At 42.6% G+C, this 13688-nt stretch overlaps 1 protein-coding gene across 2 annotated transcripts in view; it reads left to right on the top strand.

Annotated features, from left to right (window-relative positions):
• The window catches only part of CUNH10orf90 (chromosome unknown C10orf90 homolog), an 83430-nt gene that overhangs the window by 27446 nt on the left and 42296 nt on the right, over positions 1-13688 (top strand). For both annotated transcript variants that reach the window (XM_068140205.1, XM_068140206.1), the window contains exon 2: positions 10778-10872. In XM_068140205.1, coding sequence (XP_067996306.1) covers positions 10778-10872 — 95 coding nt within the window. The remainder of the gene's footprint in view (positions 1-10777; positions 10873-13688) is intronic.

The raw sequence follows: 13688 nt of genomic DNA, 5'->3' as shown, positions 1-13688 counted from the left end.
AGCCAAAAGAGAGCTTGAGAACTCCAAATTTCATTCCCTGCCAACCAGTATTTGGAAGATGCAAAAAGTTAAGGTTTTGAGGGCTTAAACATTTAATTGTCAATTCCAAGCGTTTCTGCACTCTCTATTTCTGGAGTGAAAGCCTGAGTGATTAAAAAGAAGGCAATTACCAATTATCTTTTGTTGAATCTGGTGATAAACCCAAAATCTACCATGCCCTCTTTTATGTTGGTATTACTGCTTTTTTCTTTTGTTTTAATCTCTGTCATGATCTGTTTCTAAACCTGTTGCAATGGAATTAAAAAGGGCTAATTCCAAGATCAAACAAATCATGGCCATGTAGTAAAAGCATGCCCTGAATAGAAGTTTGGTTTTAATTTTCCCTTCAAAAGACAAAAGTAGGTAATATTTAACCAACTGAAAAGTTTTATGTGGTAGAATTACTGAGTTTAGCTCCATAAAGAGGTGTTAGATTTAGAGTCAAGGCAAGTCAGTGACAGCTGAAATTAGTGGGAGCTTCATAGTGTTCTGAAATTATGCGAAATCTAGTTTGAGCATGAAGTAAATACCTTAAACTTAACTTTTAAGGCTTTGTGCTTACTTAAGTCTTAGCTATTGTGTTTTTTATCATGTGAGCACTGATGCTTTTAATCTTAGTTTTAGCCTTTGCATACTTTATTGTCAAGCAGTTTGATATATGTAATCAGAGAAACACAGAATCGTTGGGGGTGAAAAGGGATCTTTTAAGGTCATCTAGTCCAACTCCTCTGCAGTGAGCAGGGACATCTGCAACTAGAGCAGGTTGCTCAGAGCCCCATATAACCTGACCTGCAATGGTTCCACCCTTGGCTTCTACCACCTCTCTGGGCAACCTAGGCCAGTGTCTCACCACCATGAAGGTCAACACATGGCTTTCATCTCTCTAGTCTTTATCTCCCTTTCTTATTTTAAAGCCACCATCTCTTGTTCCGTCACAACCGGCCCTGCTAAAATGTCTGTCCCCGGTTTTCTTCTCAGCCCCTTGAAGTATTGAAAGGCCACAATAAGGTTTCCCCAGAGTCTTCTCCAGGCTGAACAACTCCAACTCTCTTAGGCTGTCTTTAACAGCAGAGGCTTTCCAGCCCTCCCATCATTGTTGTGGCTTCCTCTGGCCCCGCTCCAATAGTTCCTTGCTCTCCTTGTGTTGAGGACTCCAGAGCTTGACCCAGCGCTGCAGGTGGGCAGGTGGGGGTCTCAGCAGAGTGAAGAAGAGGAGCTGAATCCCTTCCCTTGACTTGCTGCTCACAGTAACAGCAAGTTAATGTGAAAGACTTTCCAGAAAGAATAGACATTCCAAGTACCACACAAAAATGAATGCTTTTGTTACTCAAAAGCAGCATGAAAAGTCTGTATTAAATCTGGTGCTCCATGGAGTTTAGTTCCATGGTAGAAATCCTGTAGTGACAAATTTGGCTCATGTGAACATCCTGTTTCTTTGTTTTGGAAACAAAGTTGGTTTAATATAGATGTGCGTTGGAACTGCTGCTTTGATGTCTCGACAAAAGCATCTGAACCCACAGAACACATCATTTTCTGCAGCCACAACTGTATTAAGCGTATTAAAAGGGGGAGAAAATATAAATCAATAAAGCAAATACCGTTGTTAAGCAAAAGCATGATGAAAAATGTCTGCAGCAGGAGATTTTATGCAGTCATAAACCACAGGGATAACAGGCAGTGCACAGGTTTCCTCTTGTCCTCTCTGCAGTTTCTTGTCTTGAAGTTATGCTCTCACAAAAGCAGACAAATATAAGAAATGTTAAATTGCTGAGGCCAAACAATTGCCTCCAGCTCCTTGCATGCATAAGCAGCTGTATGCAATTGTGGACATTGTGTAATTGCTACCAGTCTGGAGTACCATGGGTGGAATTTTCATTTGTAAACCCTATTTGTGCCATCAAACTTTGTGCGTGTCAGGACCCTTGCATAAATACACATAACGGCACTAAAATAACTCTTCATAAATGTACTTCTTGGCTCTAGAACTGCTTTTTCTTAAAACCACCACACCTTTGTTTGCTTATCCACAGTATTTGTCATGTTTACAGTCACCAGAAGAATTTTCTGGCCATCTCAAACATTCTTGTACTTTCAGAAACAGACGTGGTCACTAAAACGTGGAGTTCTCAATAACATGCTGTGAATGGAGCTCTGGGAGTGGTGGAGGATCCCTTCCAATATGTCTTTCTGTATGGAGTGTTTCTTAGTTATATCTTTATTTTTGAGGGTACACTAGGGGCTCAGTGGTCAGTAAGCCAAGTAATGTTAGAGTAGGTACTGCTAAATCTTAATGCAAGGATCTGCAGCCCCCAGCACAAGATGGATATGGTCCTGCTGTAGGAAGTCCAGAGGAGGACCACAAAGATGATCAGAGGGATAGAGCACTTCCTATGAAGACAGGCACAAAGAATTGTTTAGCTTGGAGAAGAAAGGGCTCTGGGGAGACCTCATATCTACAGTTCAATATCTGAAGGAGACCTACAGAAAGGCTGGGGGAGGACAGTTTAAAAGGGCTTGTAGTGGTAGGATGAGGGGCAATGAGGGTAGACTTAGATTGGATATTATGAGGAAGCTCTCTACAGTGAGGGTGGTGAAATGCTGGATCAGGTTGTCCAGGGATGTGGTCTTCTGTCCCTGGAGACGTTCAAGATCAGAGTTGGGGCCCTGGACAGCCTGATCTAGTTGACTAGTTGAAGATGTCCCTGCTCACTGCAGGGGGTTGGACAAGATGACCGTTGAGGGTCATCTAGCAATGCAATGTGGTCTGTGTGAGTCTCTGAATCGGGAACGCAAGTGAGAAGGCCTTAAAGATAATTACAATTTGAGAAATGCAAATGTTGATGTTGCTTGGACTTGTCTCCTTTCTTTATTTCTATCTTCCCTCCACCTTCTTTTCTGTACAAACTTCTGAAGTACCTGGTGTTGATATTTAAAATACTTTGTTCAAATTTGTCTAACCAAAGAGTCAGTGTTATGTATTTCTTGCATGAAACAGCCTCCAGTGACCACCTTGCTACTGGTGTTTCTCGTCTCCTGCTTTCTGTGTCATGCCAGTGACAGACTTTTGGATCCTGTCAGCCCTTCATCTCTATCTTTGGTTGCCAGTAGTCTACCTTTTCCCAGACAGTCCCAAATACTATTCCCATGACAAAATTGCTCCTGGTGATTCCTCTACAGACACTGCTTGCAGAGCTGCTGAGACCTCACAGGAGGACTTGCTTAAAAATTCCTAAATAACTTTCTGGTATGAGCAGCTTTCCAAAAGAAGACCAAAGAGGAAGTTTAGCAAGAAACCGAAAGTATCATCATTGTCCTGCTCCTTATCTTGGTGTGGATATAGAACAGCTCATATAGGTATCAGACTGCCAGGATTACCTAGAGGGGAGTCATCGTCTCCAAGGAGAGTTTGGGATTTTGTTGCTCATGCACAATGCCTCACTGCTTTTCAAAGTCCTGTTAGGAAAATGTGTCCAAATTATACAAAAGTATCTATCTCCCATCCAAAAATATCACCATCTTGGGAGGGTGGTGGGATATATGGACAATATTGCATTGCTTTTAGCAACACAAAGATGTGTTTAATCTCAGGCCCACCCAAGTGGAGGGAACCATGAAGCTTCCAGACCTCTGTTTGGCTCATCAGCTTTTGGGAGTTTGGTGGCTTGCTCTTTGGCTCCAGTTCTTCTTCTCACAGCCACAGGAATAGGAATCTGTGACATTTGTGGTATCTTTTCCATTTCTGCAGTGGAACAACTGAAGAGAAATTATGAAAGAGGATGATTTTGCTATTAAACACTGTTATTCCTCATGATCCACCTCAGTTCTTCATAATTTACAGATATCCTCCCTCTAATACCTTGGTTTTGAGCTCTCCATTTCCCTCCTCCTACATTTTATAGAGATCTTAGAAGAGCCCCAGCAGGGAGCTCCAGTGACAGACCATGTTATTGAGCACGGAGAAATCAGACCTCTGTCAGTTAAATCTTCCTGTGCACTCCCAGGTGAGCCCTTGGCCTGAGTTAGGTCCACATGGTTGGGCTTTGGCAGGTTGGGTGAATTAGTCACTGCTTGGAGGGACTGAGATTTGTTAACATAAGCTTATACTGCCTAGAGAAACGTAGAAATGTGGTTCTTCCCACACTACTGAAAATTAAAGCTAGGAAAACAAAGAAATAAGACTTGGAGGAGAAGGAGAAAGGGAAGAATATTTAATTTTTGTGCCTGTGTGATGGATATGCTGAGGGTGATTCCCCACTTTATTAAGAGAAGATAAAGAATAATAGCAGTGTATAATAAAAACACAGTATTTTTTTTTTTCTTTCATGCATGAATTTCAAGGTATAATTTCTGTGCTCTTTCTAGCCCCCTGATGAGCACCTTGCTTCTAGTGGCAGGGATAATGAGAGATTTATGACTTCTGGCTTTTCGATAGCAGACCAGAACTCATTTGTCCGTTCCATGGCAGATCCTGTAATCATCTCTGCAGGCAGCCAGCTACAGCTTCAAGGTGTGCAAGCAGGGAAAGATAATTCAGTTAACAAATCTCATGGTGCTACTTGTAATAGAAGAAAATCCGTCTTGACATCTTAAAAAAATATTTCTCTATTGTGTTTACATAATGAATCCTGCTCAGACTGAAATGATTTCAGGCTGTTTTGCTTACTCTGGTTTGAAAATCTTCCTGGCAAAGCTGCCTTAAAATGCCGTTATCTTTGTGCAACTGTGTTCAAGTACCTTCTTCTGTGGCAAAGTGCTTGTTTGCATTGTTTTGGCTTTTTCTTTTTTTCTGACAAGAAAGATGTCAAGGAAAGAGCTGGCAGTTGTTTTTTATCTCCTTTTAAACCTGTGTTTCTTTGTGACCCCCATTGTAAGTGGGGGCAGGCGGCTACTTAAAAGAAGTTCAGCAGAGATGCTTTACCAGGCCTGATGTGCTCTATCTTCTGTCACCCTTTCTTGACGGGTAAGTACAGTGCGGCTTCTAGCTGCCTTTGAGCTATCAGGATGACATTGTGTGCTCCTGAAGTATCTTAGTGAAAACTACTGTCTAGTCTCTCATGAAGGAAGGTTGTGAAATGTCAAATCCTGCAGAGATGAAAGTCAGGTGAATTTTGATGAGACCATAAGAGTAAAACCGACATGTGCCTATGGGGCAGTCTTCCTGTCCTTTTGCCTGTGCCCCGTCTTCACTTGGATGCTGCCTTTGGACCATCATCGGTGCAACCCTTCACTGATTCTGCCCAGAGAGGTGGTGGAGTTTGCACCTCTGCAGACATTAAAAACCTGCCTGAATTGTTCCTTTATGACCTTCTCTAGGTGAACCTGTCTTGGCAGGGGTTTTGGACTTGATGATCTCCTGAGGCCCCCTCTGACTGCTACCATTCTGTGACTCTTTGAACTTAAGCTGACTTCCAAAGGCTCAGGGTAACGTCCTTGAAGGATGACACAACTCTGCCTGTGCCAAGGCTTTTTGGAGATGCATCACTGTCTCCACTAACAAGCAAACACAACATTCGTGAGTGTATTCCCTATAAATCAATTTAATCTCAGCAAGGACTTGGCTGTGTGGTGGGATTTGCAGCATTTGTCTGTCTCTAGTTTTAGTACTGGGCCTGTGAACTTTAGTTTCATCGTTCTGTGGTGCGGTTTTGTGTTTTTTTTTTCTTTAGATGATAATAGTCTCTGCAATTTTATGATATTTTTTTCTTTATGACACATGAAGACGACCAGAATATGTGAATTTGGGTCTAGTGTTCATTCTGACTTGGCTTTCATCTTGGATATATCTGTCATGTCCGTATGGTTTTTCTGGATGACTCACTTCAGATCTGAAGAAGTGAATTATGATCTCTCCCAGCCCTCACTGAGAGGGGCTGTGGTGAATCTTTAATGATGACACTTTTTTTCCTCAAGGCTCCCTCAGGTATTTGAATTAAAAAACAACAAAGGAATGAAAAAAGTTAGAAGAAAACTTAAATCTGATGTTTTAAACAGAATAAAGTATAAATTAATTTCTCCAAGCTGATTTTAATGGTGTGGTTTATTGCCTGATTACTTAGAGTAGCAACAATGTGTAGAAGGAGAAAAATGATTTAAAAAATACTCCTGAAGTGATGCTGGAGATGTTGTGTTAGCCAAATGATTGCTCTGATGCTTGACCCTGAAGCCAAGCCACTGATGTCCTGTAACTCCCAGTTCCCAGGTTTGGTATTTGAGCATTTTGAAGTCATCAACAGTGCTGACCTGGGAGCTGTAGGGACCCTGGCTGCCATGGACTTGAGAGGGAGCTCAAATCCCTACATAGGTCTCTTAGATGGTGAGTTAAGGATCAACAAAAGTTGATTATTATTTTTTTTTTTTAAAGTGGAGAGGTTTTCCCTATTTCACACTGAGGTACTCCTTTTGAGTTGCTGGTTTTGGTCGTTTGAGGGAAGTGCTGGAGGTTCCTGGCGCCTCCAGGTGAGTTCACTTTAAGGTGATGCTTGTGGCTCAGAGGGGTGGCAGAGTGGATCAGTACTGAGTAAGCAGGGCTTGGAGGAGATCAAATATGCTGACATGCATTAGGAATTTGTCAGCATATGAATAGTAAATGGATGAAATATGCAACTTTCATGACAAAAACTGGAGACAGGATCAGGACTAGTGGTCTAAAGTCATTCCAGCTCTGCCCGGTGTCACTCTGTCATTCTGTGTGTCATCAGACAACCCTTCCCAATGTGACAGTCTGTGTGTGCCTAGCAAAGACATGAAACACTGAAAAAAGACCATCATCCATGGACTGTTTTCATGCGTGTCTCAAGTTCTGAACAGAACTTCAGCTGGCTACAAACCAGGCTGTCCTGTGCATGCCCGACATTCGTGGTACACTGTTTTTCACCAGCAGTCTCACCTTTGCAGTCTCTCTGTGTTTTAGCAAGCTGATTTACAAGTACATCTTTTCTGAATCATTATCTGAGCCGGCTGCCAGTTGGCCTGGGGCAGACATCCAGGCACTCGAGACTGGGAGAATCATTTCCAGCTGCACTCCGTAATTAGGAAAACCCTGGTCTGTAGCCGGATGTCCAGATGCCTTGCCAAGGAGCGTATCATTTTGTTCAGCAAACAGTGTTGGGGGTGGGGGGGGAGGGGGGATGAAAAAGAGTGAAGATGTAATAGGACAAAGTTCATATGTCAGCAATTGCTCCCCTATTCCTCATTGCATTTCCCATTTGTAAGCTGGGGAGGTGGATTACGGTGGGAAGGGAAGGTCTGGGGAAGTTTAATCCTCGGGATTTCAACTAGGATAGAAATAAGTTTCTCATGCTCCCCACAGAGATGGAAAGTAGTTGAAATGCCATTTCTTTCATGCTTTCACACCAGGGAAAAACTGAACTTTGCATTTTGTTTTGTAGCAAGAGTTGCAGTGCAATGAGTTTTGTCAGCAATGAGAACTGGTATAGAAACCCTCTCTGACACATCTCAGCTAAACCCTTTTTCTCCTTGAACTATCTTAGTTTCAAACACAAATTCAAGCTCTTTTTAAAGCTTTGGGGTTGCTTTTTCAGTTTGTTCTGCTGACATGAGTTACCAAATGTGAAGCTTCCAAGAATAGATTTAATAATACCATGAAAATCATTGGAGCTTTTGCCACCAATGCCATTTAATCTATCTCAGCGACTACATTAAATGACTTGCCAAAAGTTTGAGTGTTTTCCAACAATAGGATTATCATAGTAATAAAAGGAATGTCATTGCACAGGATATGGTACAATTTGCAATGCAAAACTCCACTCTGTGTGGTTTAGCACAGAAAACAAGTATTCTTGCTCCTCTTCTTCCCACCTTATCTTTCCTGTCTCTCCTGCTCCACAACCAGGTCCTTGTCAAAGTTAGACAAGCAGGAATTAACCAACCTGTTCCAAGATTTTGGGAAGTTGGAAGGCCCTACCCAGAGATTGCTGCTTATTAACAGGAGGCCACTTTGATAAGAGTAACTTCCATGTTGTACGTTATCTATGGTGTGGTCTTTGACAACTTGCTCTTGTTTGACCCTGTCATACTCAGTCTTTCTTTTGTGCTGAAAATACATTTGAATGAAATTCGTGAAAGACCATCTGGCAGCACATGCCTGTCTGGATCTGATTTATCTCCAACCAGCCTTCTGGATTTCCTTGCATTGACATTCACGAGTTGATGTTCTCCTGTTGTAACTTTGCAGCTTGATCTGAGACAACTGTGGTGTTCTTACTGCAAAGCATTTGAGGAAAATATATTTAATGTATTTGGAGTTGTCATTTTAATTACATACCTTTTTTCCTCTACCAAACTTTTGGTTTTTCAAGGTCTTGCCTTAATCTGAGATTTTTTGCTTTATCCTTCTCTGCAGGTTATTCCCCCATTTAGGTGTTTTCAAAAGTAAATATATATAGAGGCTCTTTGCAGTGAAGGTAGTCGCATCTAGTTCAGCAGAGTACTGACGCACTGAAAACAACTTCTCCAGAAGGTTTACCCAGCAGCTTCCCCTATCCCACTGCTTGCAGATCCAGGTAGATTTTGTTCTACATAGCAAGTGCAGCACTTCTTTCTCTCTGTGTACCACAAGAGTGAGGAGCAGGCTCCAAGGGTATCTTGCCCTTGTGTTGTGCCAGCAATGACCATGAAACAGCACTCGGTCAGGTTCATTGCATTGTTGCTGACTGCAATTGTGCGTTATTTCTTTGACAAAAAAAATGTGTAGTGGAGCCTCTGCTCCATCTATTTTCTGGATTCTCTCTTCCCCCCAGCCCCCCCTCCCCATACTGTGGTTAATGAGTCCAGCTGTCTTCTATGCTGCTCAGGACTTTCTGTTGCTCACTGACAAAGGAAAATCTTTCTTTCATGCCAGCTGTGGATATATTGACATCTTGGAGCTGTGCCAGTCAAGGATTTAAACATACTTTAGTATAATTTATTAAAGCAGAAGGTTCATCAAACATCCTTTTTGTGTTCTGGTTTCTGTTCCCTAATGGAACTCTAGAAGATCTCTTGATGGAGGGTAGACCTGATACCTTCTCCCTCTTGTCCTTCTACTCCTACTCAAGGAGAAGCCATGAAGCTTGCTGTGGTGGATATGTTTTAATGAGCGCCTTTTTACGTGGAGCTGATTTATATTCCCTTGTTAATATGATGTTACATGTAAACTGAGATTCTGCTTAGCAAAATACTATCAAGTCCTGTGGCAGGCTGCCAAAATGGAAGGAAAAAAAGGTACAAAAGGTCCATCCAGTGATGTGACTTGTTGCTATAAAGCAACAGCTAGTAGGGGGAATGGAATGAAGCTAGAGGTGGGGAGATTCAGGCTGGATGTGAGGAGGAGGTTCTTCACCATGAGAGTGGTGAGACCCTGGAATGTGTTGTCCAGGGAGGTGGTCAAGGCCCCGTCCCTGGGGGTGTTTAAGAGCCAGCTGGATGAGGCTCTGGTCAGCCTGATCTAGTGTGGGGTGTCCCTGCCCATGGCAGGGGGGTTGGAAATAGATGATCCTTGTGGTCCCTTCCAAACCTGAATGAAACTATGAAACATCAAGAGATCTTAATCCAAATGGAGAATTTTTGAAAATCAATTTTGGATGTCTATGACAAAGAACATAACCTAACTACTGGCAAAAGGGTTGACAGCAGGCATAATGTGTTGCTGCAAGAGCCCAGACTCCATGTTACATGGAAATTAGCTCTGTGTAAAAAGCTGCAGACAGGCTGGTGCTCATGGAAGACCAAAGATGACAACATCAGAAGCTGATGTACTGATGAGAGAGTTCTCTCTGAGCTAGGGGAGTTATGATGCAATAGAATTTGTCAGTATGATTTTAAAATGACTGTAATTCATTAAAAGAGAAGGTGACTTAGTTCAGCTGAAATCCAACACAGAGGATCCAGACCATGAATGTTCTCATTGGTGCTCCTAAAGCCACTTAAGGATATGGTTTAGTGTCAACCCTTCAGTGCTGGGTTGAGGATTGGAACAGATGATCTTTAAGGTCTCTTCCAACTGGATGTACTATGTGATTTTTGTGAAGCCTAACTATCAACCCAACTCCACCATGCCTCACTATATCATGTCCTGAAATGCCATAATGACATGTCTTTTGAACACCTTCAGGGACTCCTTCACCTCCCTGGGCAGCCTATTTAGATGTCTGACCACTTTTTCAGGAAAGAAGTTTTTGCTAATATCCAACCTGAACCTCCCTTGGCACAACTTGAGACCTTTCCCTCTTATTCTATCACTTCATACTAGTGAGAAGAGACCAGCCCTCACATCACTTCAGCCTCCTTTCAGGGAGTTGGAGAGTGCAATGTGGTCACCCCTCAGCCTCTTTTTCTCCAGGCTGAACAACCCCAGTTCCCTCAGCTGCTCCTTTTAAGGCTTGTTCTTAGACACTTCACCTTCCTTATCACCAGATTTCCTGTTTCCCTTCATTCTTCCATCCTCTTGCCCGAAGTCACAGAAATCAAAAGCAGATATATCTAAGCTCTGCATCCTGAGCACATTGTGAGACTGTCCACAAACAAATCTTTGCAACAGCATCCCTGGAGTGTTCCAAATGCCTCTCTTGGGAAGAGGGAGGGAGAAGATCCTTTGGATAACAAGATCCTAGGGAAACCAGATGACTTACAGTAGCTCTTTTTCTCTTCCACTCCATTTAAAACCACATTTTCTAACTCATTTCCTCCAGAACACTGAAAATCATGTTATTTTTTCTGTTTCTTTTTTTTCCCCCCTCAGGAGTGACCCAAAAACCGTGGGGCACTGATGGTCAGAGGATGTGTACAGGCCTTCAGCAGGAGAGTGCTGCAGAGGGGAAATCAAGCTCTTCCAAGGTAAAATAAATAGGCTGTGCTTAGATAGCAGTCAGCAGAATGCTTTCAGGTTTACAAAACAAATGCTGATTGCTGAGCAGCATATTTGGGCTTGGTGTTGTTTAGCTGGGCTTAGCTTAGGCAGCAGAAAAGCCAAATAAAATGATGGCTAAATGTCATGATTCTGTGCACTCTTTATAGGGGGGGGGGGGAGAGAGGAGGAAATCACATGTGTTGGGGGGAAGTTGTTAAAAACACCCTGGGAGACTAAATCAAGTGGTATCAAAAATATCAGTACCCTGTGTCTCAGATGTTCTCAAGATAAAGCCTGAGGTTTTCAGTTCACTGCAATTACTTTGTGTGAGTGAGTATCTTTTTTTTCCACAAAATGCAGTGAAGCTTGAAAGCTCCCAGTGAGCATAGGATCAGCTGGTCAAACTTAAAGATCCATTTCTTTGCAAATGATTAGGAGAGGGAAACATATATATATATATATATATATATATAGTTGAGTAGAAAAAAAGGGAAGTAAATTATTTAAAATATTGATGCAGGAGTTTGAAGTTAATCAGGAATATCTTTGACATGCCTTTGGACTCTTGGAAGATGTCTTCATCTGTGTAGCCCTTAACAAATCAGGAGAAGTGTGGCTAGCAGGTCAAGGGAGGTGATCCTCCCCCTCTACTCAGCCCTGGTGAGACCCCACCTGGAGTACTGTGTCCAGTTCTGGAGCCCCTATTACAAGAGGGATCTGGAGGTGCTGGAACGTGTCCAGAGAAGGGCCACAAGGATGATCAGAGGGCTGGAGCACCTCTCCTATGAGGGCAGACTGAAGGAGTTGGGGCTGTTCAGTCTGCAGAAGAGAAGGCTCCGAGTTGACCTCATTGTCACCTTCCAGTATCTGAAGGGGGCCTACAGGAAGGCTGGGGAAGGACTTCTCAGGATCTCAGGTAGTGATAGGACTAGGGGGAATGGAATGAAGCTGGAGGTGGGGAGATTCAGGCTAGATGTGAGGAGGAGGTTCTTCACCATGAGAGTGGTGAAACCCTGGAATGTGTTGTCCAGGGAGGTGGTCGAGGCCCCGTCCCTGAGGGTGTTTAAGAGCAGGCTGGATGAGGCTCTGTCCAGCCTGATCTAGTGTGGGGTGTCCCTGCCCATGGCAGGGGGGTTGGAACTAGATGATCCTTGTGGTCCCTTCCAACCCTGAATGAAACTATGAAACTATGAAATGAAGTAAATGTCAATTTAACTACTGGAGCAAAAGAGATACATCCAAAACAAAGCATTTCAAGGCACATTCATCTCTGCCCTGTAGAAATCTCGAGGAAGCGGACAGTTTTGGAAGGCATACAAAGGTCTTAACCTGTAGGTAGAAATAAATGTAGTGCAGAAAATATGTGGCAAATGTTGTTAGAAACCATGAAAGAAACAAAGGAGGAAGGAAATGCTTTCCCTGGGGCTGTGAAATTATTGAATTGTCAAAACCACAGGCAGTTGGTTTAAAGAGTTGATAAAATTTACTTGGCACCTCTCTTCCTTAATAACCTCTTGATCTATCTCTACCTATGTGGATTCCCAAATTGACCTTCCCAAGAGTTACAAAGGGTCCATTTTTCTTTGCTGTTTCTGTAAATGGAGGACAGGAGCACAGGAATGATTTTTTTCTGTAGTCTACAGTGCAGTGTCACAGCTCTCACCCAATGTCTGAGAAGTATGACCATGGCACCTGGAAGGTCACAACTCTGTTGCTCACATAGTTTTCCTTGAGGACAAAGAGAATTATATTTTGTGGAACACTTGTCAAGTACTGGTATCGATTATCAGATGGTATCATCACCATCTCTGGAAGGACTTAAAAGCCATGTAGGTGCATGGGGCTGAGGGATGTGTTCTAATGGTGACCTGGCAGTACTGGGTTTAGTGGTTGTACTGGATGATCTTTAGGGGATTCTTCAATCAAAGCAATTCTGTGATCCTATTATATGATGCTAGATGCCCAGATAGGACTAAGATGAATTCATAGAATCACTAAGCTTGGGAAAAACATCTAAGATCATCGAGTCCAACCAATTCATACCAAGCAGGAGCAGTACAGCTAGCAAATGACACCTAAACCCTGAAGGAGCTTGGATGAGCTTTCATTATGAAGCTAATCCTCAGATTTGGCATGCCAATTCAGTGGGTTATTTTCCTATTAAGATCTGAAGATCTAGGAACACAGGGCAGGAGCAGTCTAATCAGTCAATTGACAGCAGCAATGAGATGGGCCAGATGCCTTATTGCATGTGACTTAGGTGACCAGCTGTGTGGAGATAACAGCAGAAGATTTTTTTTTAAACTCAGCTTTAAACTCAGACAGCTTTAATGTAAAAGCACCTCCTTCGTCACATCGAGTGAAATAATGCACAGGCCATCAAGATAGATGTTAACTGCCATGGTTGGAAAAATTAATCTGGGCCACTGTCCATCAATCTTGGACATAATGTGGTTTTTCATTATTGATAGGTGCTGCCAAGTAATCATAAGCGAGAGGGATCTAATGAATTTGAATAGCACCCAGCCCTTCTAGATAATTTTATCACATTTGTGGAAGGGATCATGGGGTAGTTTCCCTGTGCTTTTAACTGGTTTAGGTTGTAGAACAGTCATGACCCTGGTGCCCAGATGTCCTCTGTAGAATGTGATGCCACACATAGACCTTCAGGCTGATGATCCATAATATATTTAAATGTATTTTAAATACCAGCAAACCACTCTGAGTCTGAAAATGGACATTGCCTTTGACATTTTTATATGAACATAGCAGCCATAAATCCCAACTGCAGTGATGGGTTCAA

Source organism: Melanerpes formicivorus, unplaced genomic scaffold (assembly GCF_026170545.1).
Source record: "Melanerpes formicivorus ecotype bairdi unplaced genomic scaffold, bMelFor1.0.p_v2 SCAF_6, whole genome shotgun sequence".
NCBI lineage: Eukaryota > Metazoa > Chordata > Aves > Piciformes > Picidae > Melanerpes > Melanerpes formicivorus.
This window is presented reverse-complemented; position numbering and strand designations above follow the sequence as displayed.